The 16,315-nt window shown below is 44.4% G+C and overlaps 1 protein-coding gene across 1 annotated transcript in view; it reads right to left on the minus strand.

Annotated features, from left to right (window-relative positions):
* Nucleotides 1-6,758: 6,758 nt before the first annotated feature.
* The window catches only part of ghsra (growth hormone secretagogue receptor a), a 32,113-nt gene continuing 22,556 nt past the window's right edge, over nucleotides 6,759-16,315 (minus strand). The window contains exon 3 of the mRNA XM_072254463.1: nucleotides 6,759-7,220. Coding sequence (XP_072110564.1) covers nucleotides 6,916-7,220 — 305 coding nt within the window. The 3' untranslated portion in view covers nucleotides 6,759-6,915. The remainder of the gene's footprint in view (nucleotides 7,221-16,315) is intronic.

Raw genomic sequence — 16,315 nt, forward strand, 5'->3', positions numbered from 1 at the left:
TGAACCTTTTGTAAGCTCTTTTTCTTCTTGACTAGATTTACAATAGCCTTTGTACACCACGGATCTTGTACCCTACCACGTCTCATTGGAACGTACCTACTCAGAACCCCACGCAAGTATCCCCTGAACATTTGCCACATTTCTTCCATACGTTTTCCTGAGAACATCTGTTTCCAATTTATGCTTCCAAATTCCTGCCTGATAGCCTCATATTTCCCCTTACTCCAATTAAACATTTCCCTAACTTGTCTGTTCCTGTCCCTCTGCAATGTTATGGTAAAGGAGATAGAATTTTGATCACTATCTCCAAAATACTAGGCAGTATTGAGACTACTAGACAGGGATATTGAGGAATTTAAGGTGGAGAGTTATATGGGAGGCAGAGTTTAAAGGTTGACACAACATTGTGGGCCGAAGGGCCTGTACTGTGCTGTACTGTTGTATGTTCTATGTTAAAATGCTCTCCCACTGAGAGACCTGACACCTGACCAGGTTCATTTCCCAAAACCAGATCAAGTACAAACTCTTCTCTTGTAAGCTTCTCTACATATTGTCTCAAGAAACCTCCCTGAACACACCTAACAAACTCCACCCCATCTAAACCCCTCACTCTAGGGAGATGCCAATCAATATTTGGAAAATTAAAATCTCCCACCACAACAACTCTGTTATTATCACTCCTTTCCAGAATCTGTCTCCATATCTGCTTCTCGATGTCCCTGTTACTATTGGGTGGTCTATAAAAAACACCCAGTAGAGTTATTGACCCCCTCCCATTCCGAACTTCCACCCACAGAGACTCCGTAGACAATCCTTCCATGACTTCCTCCTTTTCTGCAGCTGTGACACCATCTCTGATCAACAGTGCTACTCCCCCACCTCTTTTGCTTTCCTCCCCGTCCTTTCTGAAACATCTAAAGCCTGGCACTTGAAGTAGCCATTCCTGCCCCTGAACCATCCAGGTCTCTGTAATGGCCACAGCATCATAGCTCGAAGTACTGATCCACGCTCTAAGCTCATCGGCTTTGTTCATAATACTCCTCGCATTAAAATAGACACATCTCAAACCGTTGGTCTGAGCGCGTGCCTGGATCGGGAGAAACATTGTTTTATTTGGTGGTATACATATGAACTGTTGAATGAAGATAAACTTGAACTTGTTTATTTATTTTTCATTTCGGTACATAGCACAGAATGAGCCCAAATGAGCTGCGGTGCCCAGCAACCTATTTAATGAGATAAAAGTGCAAACACGAAGATAAGATCAAAAATAAAGATGAAAATAAAAGAGAAAGAGGTGTTCATTGAAAGCAAGCTTCAGTAAATAGGCTTTGAGCTGCTGTTTAATGGAGTCTACATCCCCTATAGCTTTAGGTAATGAATGCCACGGTTTTGGAGCTTAGTTCAAACAAGCTGACCTGCCAATTATCTCTTAGACCAGAAGACCATAAAACCTCAGAGCAGAACTTGGTCATTCATTTCATCCAGACTGCCCACCATTCTATCATGGCTAATTTATTATTTTGAGGGAGATTGTTTAAATTTAAGAGACCACCAGAAGAAGACCTGAGATCTCAAGCAGGAGTATAAAACAAAAATGATTCTGCGATGTACTCCGGTCCCAGAAGATTAAGAGCTTTAAAAACCAGTAAGAGAACTTTAAAATCAGTTCTAAAAGATAGAAGAAGCCATTGCAGAGCAGACAGGAAGGGAGTGATATGTTCCTTCATCTTGGTATTGGTTGAAAGTCTAGCAGTGGTGTTCTGAATGGGTTGAATGTTGTCAGTAGATTGTTTTGGAAGGCCAGTAAAAAATGTGCTGCAGTAATCTAGTCTGTACGTGTTGGTGTGGGGATGGTTGGTGGAGACAGCCAGTGATGGAAGCTGAAACAACAAACAAAGCACTGGAGGAAATCAGCAAGAACTTGAAGTTGAATTTCAGAATGTTTATTCAATTAGAAGACAGAGATAGTTGAATTCAGCAGATGAAAGACACGTGCACGTCTATTAAAGATCAGCTGACAACAAATCACTTCACACGTACTTTAATAAAATGTACAGCACTCAGCTACATTAACACTTTGCCACAAATCGTGAAGATTCAATTTTTTGCTGTAAGTTAGGCAGCTCTAAATATTCAGATGTTAAATGACTTACACACACAGTGCATATGCATTCCAGTCACTGCTTCAGGGTGGGAGAATAAACAGGTGGGGTTTTGTTCAGATCCCTGTGCCCCGTGAAGGAATGTTACATTTATTTTTCTCACTGTCACTGAAGTAAAAAATTGAAGCCCTTTTCTTTGAAATTGGTTGCCGTGAGTAACAGCATCCAATAATCCAACACTGACCATCTGTGGATGTAGAGTGGGTGTTTCCTATAGTGGCTGCGTTTTGTACTCCTTATCGAAGAAAGCATATGCTGGCATTGGGGAAGGTCCAGAGGAGGTTCACAAGAATGATTCTTGATATATGCAGAGTGCTTGATGGTTCCAGGCCTGTACTTGCTGGAGTTTAGAAGCATACAGGGGGATGTCACTGAAACTGGTTGATCATTGAAAGACCTAGATAGAGTGGATGTGTAGAGGATGATTCCTGTAGTGGAGGAGTCTAAGACCACAGGGCACAGCCGCAGAATAGAGGGATGTCCATTTAGGACAGAGATGAGGAGAAATTTCTTTAGCCAGAGGGTGGTGAATCTGTGAAATTCAGTGCCACAGATGGCTGTAGAGGCCAAGACATTGGGTATGTTTAATGTAGAGGTTGATAGGTTCTTGATTAGTCAAGGTGTCAAAGGTTATGGGGAGAAGGCAAGAGATTGGGGTCGAGAAGGAGAATAAATCAGACATGATGTAATTGCGGAGCAGACGCGATGGGATGAATTGTATCTGCTCCTATATTTTATGGATTTATGGAGTATTCTGCTCCAATGTGTTTTGGTCCTATTCTTATGAAATGGTGGAGCAAGTTCAGTAGGCCGAATGGCCTAATTCTTCTCCTATGTCTTATGGTATATGTGAACCCCGGGATCAATACTGAGGCCTTTGGAAATGACCTGTGTGAGAAAGTCTGCAGCCTGATAGGTCCGTTTGCTGACCTCACAAAGATCGGAGGAGCTGTAGTTGTAAAGGATGGTTGCTTTAAAGATACAGAGGGGCAGAGATGAGCTTGAAGACTGGACACAGTGGTGCCAGCTGGAATTAAATCCAGACAAGTGTGGGGTAATAACGTTTGGGTCACCTAGTTGTGTCTGGAGGTAACAGTGAACAACAATGGCCCGTAAAGTGTGATGTTCAGAGGGATCTGAACCTCAGATGTGACGTGTGGGCGTTGCTGGGTTAATTGAACATTGTAAATTACCCTTAGTAAGTCGGCAGGAGGGTGAGTGGTAGAATCTGGGGGCAGTCGATGAGTATATGGGGAGAATCTAAATGGGCCAGTGCCTTTTTAATGGGCCAAAGGGCCTGATCCCACACAGCATGACTCCAAGACTCTGCTAATGGCATGTAGAGGTAAAAATAGGACATGAGGATGATATGAGATCGCTACCAGTGGGTGAGCACAGACATAATGGGCAGAATGCTCTCCATCTGTGCTGATGGTACCTCACTAGATCCGTGTGTTGGACAATACGTCTGTGGGTGCCATGGTAGTGCAGTGGTTAGTGTGGTGCTATTACAGCTTAGGCGTTCAGAGTTCAGCTCCAGTGTCGTTTGTCAGTTCTCCCCATTAGTGCATGTGTTTACTCTGGGTGCTCTGAATCCCTCCCACTGTCCGAGACGTACCAGTTCATAGGTTAATTGGTCATTGTAAACCGTGTCGTGATTAGGACGGATTAAGCAGGTGGGTTGAGGGGTGTTGCGGCTCGTCGAGCCAGAAGGACGTCCCACGCTGGGTCTCTAAATAAATAAAATTAGCTGTGTGAGTCTGCACTGACAGATGACTCTTGCTTCTTCACCTACCAGGGGTTCCTAGCCTGGGGTCCATGGTAGGGGGTCCACAAACATACACAAGGTTGGGAACCCCTGTTCAGACTGATGGCACACAAACAAAGCTGTTCACTGTACCTCAGAACACCTGACAACAATAAAACCAATTACTAATAAACCTAGAACCCTGAATAGGGTATGCACTCAGTACCACTTCATCAAAACTCTACCTGCTCGTTAATGCAAATACCCGACCAGCCAGTCATGTGGCAGCAACTCAATGCATAAGAGCATGCAGACATGGCCAAGACAAAGGTAAACTCGAGGGCAAGTTTCAGACACATCTGCTATGGGCACTCAGTGCACGTGGGTGATTGTCTGCTGCTATGGTTCAATGTGCTGTGTATTCAGAGATACTCTTCTGCACACCACTGTTGTAACATGTTGTTATTTGAGTTACTGTCACCTTCCTGTCAGCTTGACCCAGTCTGGCCATTCTCCTCTGACCTCTCATTAACAAGACGTTTTTGCCGGCAAAACTGCCACTCACTGGATTTATTTTTTTGTTTTTTGCACCATTCTCTGTAAAGTCTAAAGACTGTTGTGTGTGAAAATCTCAGGAGATGAGCAATTTCTGGAGGTACTCAAACCACCCTATCTGGCACCATGATTAAAGTCACTTAGATTACATTTCTTCCCTATTCCGATGTTTGGTACGAACAAAAACTGAACCTTTTGACCATGTCTGCATGCTTCTATGCATTGAGTTGCTGCCACATGATTGGCTGGTTAGAAATTTGCATTAACGAGCAGGTGTCCCTAATAAAGTGACTACTGAGTGCATATTCCCTTTGTCCTATCCATCCCCCCATCTCCTTTGCCACTTAAAACTTTGTCTTCTATCTTTCCTAGTTCTGGTGAAGGGTTATGGACCTCAAATGTTGACCCTGTTTCTCTTTCTCCCAATGTGCCTGACCTAAGAAGTGTTTCTAGCATCCTCTGTATTGATTTCAAAGTCCCAGTACTGACAATTTAAATGCTACAATATGGCTGCTCAGTTTTCTTTGTGCTTCTGGAAACTAGTTCATAATGAACAGAATCTCCTCGTTACCTGGCAGTGTTGAAGGTTGGAAGACCGGGTTTCAATTCCCACCGCAGTTTGTCAGGAGTTTGTATGTTCTCCCTGTGACCGAGTGAGTTTCCTCTGAGTGCTCCGGCTTCCGTCCACATTCCAAAGATGTACCAGTTAGGGTTAATAAGTTGAGGGAATGCTATGTTTGTGCTGGGAACATGGAAACATTTGTGGGCTGCCCCCAGCACATCCTCAGACTGCGTTAGTCATTGATTGCAAAGGATGCATCTCACTGGATTGTCTAGATGTTACAATGTACATGTGACAAATAAAGCTAATCTTTTCATCTGATCCAAAAATCACCCAGATCCAGAGCAGCTCCTTGATGTGAGATGGTTACTGCAGAGTTTGAGTTGGTCCAGTTTGGATGCCTTAGATGGATATTTTGCTAGGCATTGATGCATCGGCTGAAGGGTTTGTTTCTCTGATGTATAATTCTATGAATATCAATCTATGAAAAACATTGATCCCAATTTTCTTGATCAGCCAGGGCGTGAGAGGTTATGAGGAGAAGGCAAGAGATTGGGGCTGAGAGGGAAATGGATCAGCCATGATGAAATGGTGGAGCAGACATGATGGGCCAAATGGCCTAATTCTGCTCCTATGGTCTTACAGCCTTCAGAGATTGGAACCCAATTCCCACATCTTCATGTCAACTGATCTCTACCACACATGGTTGAAAGGTAGTGCATATGGATGAGACACCTGCCAATCAGCATACTTACCACATCCTAGAGAATGTTTTCCGCCTCAGTATGACGGAACACCGCATGTATCACCCGGGCAATCAATTTATTTATATAGCACAGTAACAGGCCCATCCATCCCAATGAGCCTATGCTGCCCAGTTACACCCACGTGACCAGTTAATCTTTGGAGTGTGGGAGGAAACCCGAGCACCCGGAGGAAACACACGTGGTCACAGGAAGAATGTACAAACTCCTTACAGACAGTGGAGGGAATTGAACCTAAGTCACAGGTGCTAAAGTAGCATTACGCTAACCACAATATAGCCATACCGCCCCCAGCTCAGCCACCGAAATACTTATACATCAGTGGCCACTTTATTAGGTACATCTGTACACCTACTCATTAATGCAAAAATATAATCAACCAATCATGTGGCAGCAACTCAATGTACAAAAGCATGCAGACATGGTCAAGAGGTTCAGTTGTTGTTCAGACCAAACATCAGAATGGGGAAGAAATGTGATCTAAGTGACTTTGACCGTGGAGTGATTGTTGGTGCCAGACAGGGTGGTTTGAGTGTCTCAGAAACTGATCTCCTGGGATTTTCACACATAACAGTTTACAGGGAATGGTACAAAAAACAAAAAACGTCCAGTGAACGGAGGTTCTGTGAGCAAAAGTACCTTGTTAATGCGAGAAGTCAGAGAAGAATGTCCTGACTGGTTCAAGCTGACAGGAAGGTGACAGTAACTCAAATAACCACACATTGCAACAGTGGTGTACAGAAGAGCATCTCTGAATGCACAATATGTTGAACCATGAAGTGGATGGGTTACAGCACCAGAAGACCACGAACATAGTCTCCGTAGCCACTTTATTAGCTACAGTACCTAATGAAGTGGCTTCTGTGTGTACTGCATGTTTGCAACAAAGAACAATTTGAGAGTTTGTAAGTGGTCTTGACGGGCAAGGTGATAGAAATGCCTTAGAATTGCAAGATTTATGTTATTCAGTTGCTGTTGTCCATACAATGACACAACATGACCTGACCAAAGGGCACCCAACCCAAGGTTGACCACTTTGACCATCTCACCGAGTCTGCCTTCAACTAGGTGTAGTGAGGTGCAAGGACATTGTGACCTTTTCACCTGGGGGACGTTGTGAGGTCAGGCGCTTCCAGAGGATTCAGTCCAGCTCGGTAAGTTATGGTCCTTGTTCTTTGACAGAGTCCTCCTCAGATCCTGGGTGAGGTGGAACAGCTTGAAGAGAGCTACTCTGTACTTCTTGGACATGATGTTGTAGAGGATGGGGTTGATGGCCGCGCTCAGGTAGAAGAGGACACAGGAGACCAGGTTGCAATACTGGCTGATCCGGTACATGTGCTCAGACCACTCCTCAGAGGCTCTGGAGAAAAGGTATCGCCCAATATGAAACGGCAGCCAGCAAAGAACGAAGGCAAAGATGACCACAGCTGCAAGGGATGAGAGCAGATCAAATTATTTTAATTATTTATTTAGAGATACAGTGTGGAATAGACAATTCCAGCCCAAAGAGTCGCACTGCCCAGACACCCATCTACTTAACTGTAGCCTGATCACAATGCCCAATTAACCGATTAACCCATATGTCTTTGGAATGTGGGAGGAAACTGGAACACCCGGAGGAAACCCACTCAGTCATGGAGAGAACACTATTGTCATGTTGTCACGTACACCAGGGTGCTATATAATTCGCTGCTCGCAGAGTGAACATCGTGACCAATTTCCTCGTCCTTATCATATCAGAGATTCTGCCCTGGGACCAGCACGTAAGAGCCAGCACGAAGAAAGCACGACAGCATCCCTACTTTCTTCAAAGTTTGCACAGATTCAGCATGTCATCTCAAACTTTGGCAGATGCACAGTGGAGAGTATCCCGACTGGTTGCATCACGGCCTGGAATGAAAACACCGATGCCCAGAAACAGAAAAGTCCACATTAAGAGGTGACACAACCCACTCCATCTCAGGGGAGCACGCCTACAGAAGGAAGCAGCATCCATTATCAAAGACTCCCATCACCCAGGAATTGCCCTCTTCTCACTGATACCATGAGTCGTTCAGGAGCTTTAGGTCTCACACCACCAGGCTGAGGAAAAGTTATTACCCTCCGACCATCAGGCTCCTGAACCAGAGTGGGTAACTTCACTCACCGCAACTCTGAACTGATTCCACAACCTACAGACTCACTTTCATGGAGTCTACAACTCGTGTTCTCAGTATTATTTATTTACTGTCTCTGTGTGCTTGTGGTATTTCATTGATTTTAATGTATTTTTTAAAATTTTTCCTGTAATGCCTGCAAGAAAATGAATCCCATGGTAGTATATGGTGACATACGTACTTTAATGATACATATTGAACTTTGCCACAAGTGGATGTGAAGGCCAAGTCTTTATGTATATTTAAGGCTGAGGTTGATTGGTCAGGGAATGAAGGGATACGTAGAGAAGGCAGGAGATTGGGGCTGAGAGGAAAATTGGATCAGCCATGATGAAATGACAGAGCAGACTCGATGGGCCAAATGGCCTATTTCTGCTCCTATATCTTATAGAATATATTGAAGTTTGAACTTTAGTGATAATAAATACAGGAACGAAACAACGGAACAGTGCAATCTGAAGCAACACACACAAAGTGTTGGAGGAACTCGGCTGGTCCGAGTCTATGAATCTCTGCAGAGTCCACTGAGGAAGTCAGGTCCCAGTGTCTGTGAATCTACGAGTCCACTGGAGGTTGGAGGCCTGCCTTGGGTTAGAGGAATGTGTACGTGAGAGTGTGGGACAGAGGAATGGGGCTTGCTACACTTTGTGGCTCTGACTTCTACCCCTGGTAATCCATTCCAGGGGCCTAGCCTGTCTGTGTAACGAACCTGCCCCTCACGCCACCTTTAAACTTTTCCTTTTAATCTTCATGTCCTCCGGTATTTGACAGATCCACCCTGGGGAAAAGATACTGACTGTCTACCCTATTGATGCCTTGCATAACTTCAACAATGTCCATTAGGTCTCCCCTCAGCCCCTGACAGCCTAGGCAGAATGACTCAAGCATGCCAAGGCATATGGCAAGCACGCCCTTATTAGTCGGGGCACTGAGTTCAAAAGTCAGGAAGTTACGTTGCAGCTTTATAAAACTCTCATTAGGCCGCATCTGGAGTGTTGCATACAGTTCTGGTTGACCCAGTACAGGAAGGATGCCCAGGATTTGAGAGGGTGCAGAAGAGATGCTGCCTGGATTAGAGGGCATGTGCTCTAACTAGAGGTTGGATGAACAGGTTGTTTTCTCTGGAGTGGCCGAGGCTGAGGGGAGGCTCGATAGCGGTTTATAAGATTATGAGTCACACAGACAGAGTAGATGGGTGGCGGAGTGGAGATATGTCTCTACCAAAGGAGGCGTAAGGTGCTCCTTCCCTCTGCTAGCCTGCAGGACACCCTTGGGTAAGGCATAGCACCAGCTTGGTCCCCTGATCAGGGTCAGGTGAAGCCACAGGAGTAGGCAGTGGACGGTTGTATGAGCAGCTGGTGCGTATCACCAGTCCTGGTTATGTGAATACTAATGCCAGGCAGATAATCTCTGAAGAGTATTGATAATGGCTGGGGTCACCTGTCTTGTAAAGACACGGCCCAGAAGAAGGCAATGGCAAACCACCTCTGTAGAAAAAATTTGGCTAGAACGATCATGGTGATGGAACGAGCATGGTTGCCTACGTCATATGACACAAGCACATATGAATAAGATAGAGTACAGAGAATATCTTTTTCCCAGGTAGAAATGTCTAGTACCAGAGGGCATTCAATGTGAGAGGGAATTTCAAAGGAGATGTGAGGAGCATTTTTTACAGAGAGTGGTGGGAGTCTGGAATGTGCTGCCTGGGACAGATACATTAGAGACTTTTAAGAGACATTTAGATAGACTCATGAATGTGAGAAAAATGGAAGGATATGGACATTGTGTAGACAGAAGGGGTTAGTTTAGTTGGCCAATTGATTGCTAATTTAATTGATTCAGCACAGCATTGTGGGCCGAAGGGCCTGTTCCTGTGGTACTGTTCTATGGTCTATGTCCAACCTCACCTTACAGCTCTACCTTCTAATCCAGCCCACGGCAACTACGTTCCATCAACCAGAAAAGGTGGGATCTCCCGGTGGCCACCCATTTCAATTTTATTTCCCATTCCCATCTCTTAACATTCCAACATCCATGGCCTCCTCTACTGCCGTGATGAGACCACAGTCAGGTTGGAGGAGCACAGCCTTATATCCTGTATGGGTAGCTTCCAACCTGATGGCATGAACATAGATTTCAGTAAATTGTCCCCCTCACTGCTTCACCATTCCCCAATTCTGTTTTCTCTCTCTCACCAATCTCGTTACCTCCCCCATCACCTCCCTGTGGTGCTCCTCCCCCTTCCCCTTCTTCCATGGTCTCCTACCCTCTCCTATCAGATTCCCCCTTCTCCAGCCCTTTATCCCTTTCACCAATCAACTTCACCCTTTCCCCTCTCCCTGTTTCACCAATCACTGACAACCTTGTACTTTCTCCTCTCCTCCCCCCATCTTCTTACTCTGACTTCTCATCTTTTTTTCCAGTCCTGACGAAGGGTCTCGGTCTGAAACATCGACTGGACTTTTTTACATAGATGCGGCCTGGCCTGCTGAGTTCCTCCAGCGGTTTGTGTGTGTAGCACCTCCTGGTGAAGTCCTTGTGCACCCTCTCCACATCTGTCCTGCAATGGGGTGACTAGAACTGTACACTATACAACAGCAACACTCTAACTGAAGTGTCACTTAGTGGAGGCATAACATCCTGACTCTTCTACCTAGCACCCCTACCAATGAAGGTAAGCATGCAAGACACCTTCTTCACCACCTTGTCCACATGTGTAGCCTGCTCACCAGAAAGAACTACAGTCTACAAATCAGTGAATTTATAGACAATAGACAATAGGTGCAAGAGTAGGCCATTCGGCCCTTCGAGCCAGCACCGCCATTCACTGTGATCATGGCTGATCATCCACTATCAGTATCCAGTTCCTGCCTTATCCCCATAACCTTTGATTCCGCTATCTTTAAGAGCTCTAGCCATCTCTTTCTTGAAAGCATCCAGAGACTTGGCCTCCACAGCCTTCTGGGGCAGAGCATTCCATATATCTACCACTCTCTGGGTGAAAAAGTTTTTCCTCAACTCCGTTCTAAATGGCCTACCCCTAATTCTTAAACTGTGGCCTCTGGTTCTGGAGTCACCCATCAGCGGGAACATGCTTCCTGCCTGCAGTATGTCCAATCCCTTAATAATCTTATATGTTTCAATAAGATCCCCTCTCAGCCTTCTAAATTCCAGAGTATACAAGCCTAGTCGCTCCAATCTTTCGACATATGACAGTCCCACTGTCCTTGAATGAATCAAGGACAGTGGAAACAGACAGACCAATTGCCTTTGTTCTTGCCATGAGGGAAGAGATGGAGGCTGCCATTTTATGAAGAAGACTGGGTTCTCCATTTCGTGACTAAGTCGCCTGGCTTGCTCAGTGCTTTAAAGTAAACACAATGATGCCTCAGGTAATCTGCTGAACCAGAGATCATTTCCAAATAAGAAGTTATTTGTGCTGTGTTCTTTGGTTGGATATAGCATGCAGGTTTGTGACTGTTGGGGTCTGTATTTGCCCAGCGTGATTCAGACTGGTTGCTGAATGAGAACAAAGAGCCATAAATTACCGATTGTCACTTGCTGGGAAGAGGGCAACAATAAATGGATGCTGGCCTGGAGCAGGGCCACTAAAAAGGTGTTAAAGGTCAGACACATGTCCTACAGACAATGACACTGGAATGCAATATTTGAATTGGTAAGAAATAAATATAAAAGCAGGCGCTTCAAGTGTTTTGGCAGCAGTAATTCTGCTGGAGACCAACTATCACGGATGTGAGTCGCCCCACAGACACGTGGAGATTCAAAACGGGAGTGCGAAGAACGCATGGCCAGTAGCAGGAACTCCTTTTTAATGGGTGATATATTCTCTGTTCTCTGACTGTTCATGGAAGGTCAGGAAAACTCAGTTAGTTTGCATGTAGGTGTTTGTTGTGTATGTCCACGTGTCATTCCATGGAGACAGTGCTTGTCAGTAAATACAGATCTTCCTGTGCCTCTCTGAATATTATTACAACAGTAGGTTCGTGTAACATGCTACTTTCAGTAATTTGTCCCTGATCACAATTCATTGTGTCAGCAGCTTTTGTTTCTCTCTGGCAATTCCCTCTTGTTAATTTCCAGGGCAGCTCCCTGCACCTTACCACAATTAATCTCACTCCTTCTGGCTGCCAGAGACAATTAAACCCAGCAGCGGAAAGTCAAGGAGTGCAACAACACAGAAACAGTCCCTTCAGCCCATCTAGTCTGTGTAAACTATTATTCTCCCAAACCCCATCGACCTGCATTGGGACCATATCCCTCCATGCCCGTCGCATCCATGTAACTACCCAAACTTCTCTTAAATTCTGACCCTGAACCTGTATCCACCGGCAGCTCGTTCCACACTTTCACAACCCTCTGAGTGAAGAAGTTTCCCCTCATATTCCCCTCAAACAGTTCACCTTAACCCATGACCTCCAGTTGTAGTCCCACCCAACCTCAGTGGAAAACAACCTACTTGTGTTTACCCTTCTGATTTTGTATACCTCTATCAAATCTCCTACACTCCAGGGGATGAAGGTTAACGTATTCAAACTTTTTCTTTAACTCAAAGTTCAAAGTAAATTTATTATCAAGGTATGCATATGTCACCATACACAACCCTGAGTGGTCCTCCTATCACAGCAACATCCTGGTAAAGAAAATATTTCAGATTAATTCCAGACCATTAGATAAAACCATTAAGCAATGCAAAATTACTGAGGGATAAAGTGTACACTTTAGTGAACATCTATTTCCAGAATTCTGTTTTTACATTAAGGAATTTTGGCAAAATCCCAAAGATTTTCCATTAGAACCCATTAGTATTCATAACAGTGGCCACAAAACAAGTGTGCGCCAGTCCTGGGATTATGCACCCAAGGGAGACTGTTGCTTCAGTCGGGTTACTATTAACCCTTCAAAGTTCTCCAGCCTGACCCCACCTCCCAGACCGCACCCCACTTATATTGTTCATTCATGGATCCTGGTGTGAGTGATGCGGCCCTCACACGTGCCTGAACAAATAGGTAGTAAATTAGAAAGGAACTGACCAAACCTATCCCGCACACCTGCCAGAGCAACAAATATCAAATCTGGATACGATTCGCTCACTCAGAATGGCAGGTTTTAAAGAAGGTCTGAAAAGAGGAGAGGTTCTGGCTGGGAATCCCAGAGCTCAGAATACAGGATGTGCAAGGGGTTGGAAAGGGAGGGTAGCAAGTGTGTGCGTGTGTGTACGTGTGTGTGTGCCTGTGTGTAAGTGTGTGCGTGTGCACGTATGTGTGTGTGTACATGTGTGTCTGTGTATATATTCGAACTGAGATGAGGAGGAATTCTTTAGCCGGGGAGTGATGTATCTGTGGAGTTTGTTGCCAAGCCAAGCTGTGGAGGCCAAGCTACTGAGTATATTTAAAGCAGAGGTTGATAGCTTCTTGATTAGTCTGGGAAGGAAGGGTTACAGGGAGAGGGCAGGAGAGTGTGGCTGAGAGGGATGATAGATCAGCCATGGCGGAACGGTGGAGTAGACTCAGTAGGCCGAATGGCCTCACTCTGCTCCTACAGTACGTCTATGGACATAAAACCAAACCATGTAAAAAGCTCTGTTACGCTCTTATATTTATTGATTTTTAGTATTATTGTGTTCTTAATCTTATTGTGTTTTTTGTGTAGTATCGGATCTGGAGTAACATTTATTTTATTCTCCTTTCTATTCTGACCTCTCTCATTAACAAGGCAGTTTTTCCAACAGAACTGCTGCTCACTGAATTTTTCTTTTTGTTTTTTTACACCATTCTCTGTAAACTCTAGAGACTGCTGTGATTGAGATCAGCAGTTTCTGAGATACTCAAACCACCCTGTATGGCACCAATAATCATTCCACAGTCAAAGTCGCATAGATCACATTTCTTCCTCATTCTGATGTTTGGTCTGAACAACAACTGAACTTCTTGACCATGTCTCCATGCTTTTATGCATTGAGTTGCTGCCACATGATTGGCTGATTAGATATTTGCACTAATGAGCAGGTGTACCTAATACAGTGGCCACTGATGTGCTCTAATTTGTTTAGATTTGCTAGAGAAATTGTTAATTGAAAATTTATCTTCCTCTTGGACTCTCAGTTCTGCATTGTACCTTGCCAGTATGCAGATAGTGATAAATATAATTTATGGACTGCATCCTAATTAAATTGGATATACTGTTTACAAGATATTCTGTTGTGACAGGGCTAATCCTGTTTAAATATCTCCCACCAGTATAAATGGACCATTTAAAGTTCCCTACTATTAGTTTTGGCTTTTCAGTTTCCTCGTATAAAGATCAAGAGAAAGAGGGAAAGTAAGGGTATAGAATAAGGGTAGATCCATATAACCATATAACAATTACAGCACGGAAACAGGCCATCTCAGCCCTTCTAGTCTGTGCCAAACTCTTACTCTCATCTAGTCCCAGCATCCATACAGAATGGAAACATGCCCTTCGGCCCAATGGGTCCATGCTAACCAAGTTTCCCATCCAAACTAGTCCCACTTGTCCACATTAGGCTTGTCTTCCTATAAACCTTTCTTATCCATGTACTGGGGTCGATTTCAACATTTAAGATAATCCAGCACAAGGTCTGCCAAGTCCCTTTGCACTTCTAATTTTTGTATTTTCTCTCCGTAGTCTATACCTTTATTCCTTCTACCATGTTACTCCATCTGCCACTTCTTTACCCATTCCTCCAGTCTGTATAAGCCCTTCTGCAGACTCCCTGATCCCTCAGCACTACCTGCCCCTCCACCTATCTTCATATCACCTGTAAAATTGGCCACAAAGCCATCAATTCCATCATCCAAATCATTGACATACGACGTGAAAAGACGCAGTTCCAACATAAACTCCTGTGGAACACCACTAGTCACTGGCAGATAATCAGAAAAGGCCCCCTTTATTCCCACTCTCTGCCTCCTGCTAATCAGCTACCGATTCATCCAGGCTAGTAACTTTTCTGTAACACCATGGGCTCTTGTTTAGCAGCCTCAAGAGTGGCACCTTGTCAAAGGCCTTCTGAAAATCCAAGTAACTAACATCCACTGACTCTCCTTTTCCTATCCTGCTTGCTATTTCCTCAAAGAATTCCAAAAGATTTGTCAGGCAAAAATTCTCCCCTTGACTGCACCTAAGATGTAACTACCTCCCCGTATGTCCTATCAATCAACCCCTAGCCTCCCGAATGAGCAGCCAGCAGACGTGTTAGAAACGGGCGTGAGTTCAACATTTAAGAGAAATTTAGACAGGGCTGTGGACCAAGTACAGGTCATTGGAACTAGGCAGATTAATGGTTCAGCACAGACTAGATGGGCTGAAGGGCCTGTTTCTGTGCTGTAATGTTCTATGGCTCTATGACTCTACCCGTCCAAGTACCTTTTAGACATTGTTAATATACCTTTGGAGAGGCTGCAGAAGTGGTTCACCAGGATGCTGCCTGGATAAGAGGGCGTGTGCTATAATGAGAGGTTGGTCAAACTTGGGTTGTTTTCTCTGGAGCGGCCAAGGCTGAGTGGAGATCTGATAGAGGTTTATAGGACAATGAGAGGCGTAGATAGAGTAGACAGAGAGTATCTTTTTCCCAAGGTTTAAATGCCTAATTACTCTTTGGAGAGAAGGAGGATGAGAGGAGACATGATAGAGGTGTACAAGATAATAAGAGGAATAGATAGAGTGGATAGCCAGCGCCTCTTCCCCAGGGCACCACTGCTCAATTCAAGAGGATATGGCTTTAAGGTAAGGGGTGGGAAGTTCAAGGGGGATATTAGAGGAAGATTCTTTTTACTCAGAGAGTGGTTGGTGCGTGGAAAGTACTGCCTGAGTCAGTGGTGGAGGCAGATACACTAGTGAAGTTTAAGAGACTACTAGACAGGTATATGGAGGAATCTAAGGTGGGGGCTTATATGGGAGGCAGGGTTTGAGGGTCGGCACAAAATTGTGGGCTGAAGGGCCTGTACTGTGCTGTACTGTTCTATGTTCTAATACCAAAGGGCATGCATTTAAGGTGAGACAGGGAAATGTAAAAAGAGATGTGAAGGGGAAGTTTTTTTGAATGGAAGGTCCAACAAAAAGTAGTGGATTGGGCCCAGACATGTTCTCGATATTAATTGTTATTTATCTATTATTACTATTATTATTATTTCTTTCAATTTTATATTTGCGTGATTTGTTGCCTTTTTGCACACTGGTTGAATGTCCAAGTTGATCCGAACTTTCATTGATTCTACTATGGTTATAGTTCAATGAATTTATTGAGTATGCCCACAAGAAAATGAAGCTCAGGGTTGTATATGGTGACATGTATGTATTTTGATAATAAAGGTGCTTTGAAC

Source organism: Mobula birostris, chromosome 4 (genome assembly GCF_030028105.1).
Source record: "Mobula birostris isolate sMobBir1 chromosome 4, sMobBir1.hap1, whole genome shotgun sequence".
Classification (NCBI taxonomy): Eukaryota; Metazoa; Chordata; class Chondrichthyes; order Myliobatiformes; family Myliobatidae; genus Mobula; species Mobula birostris.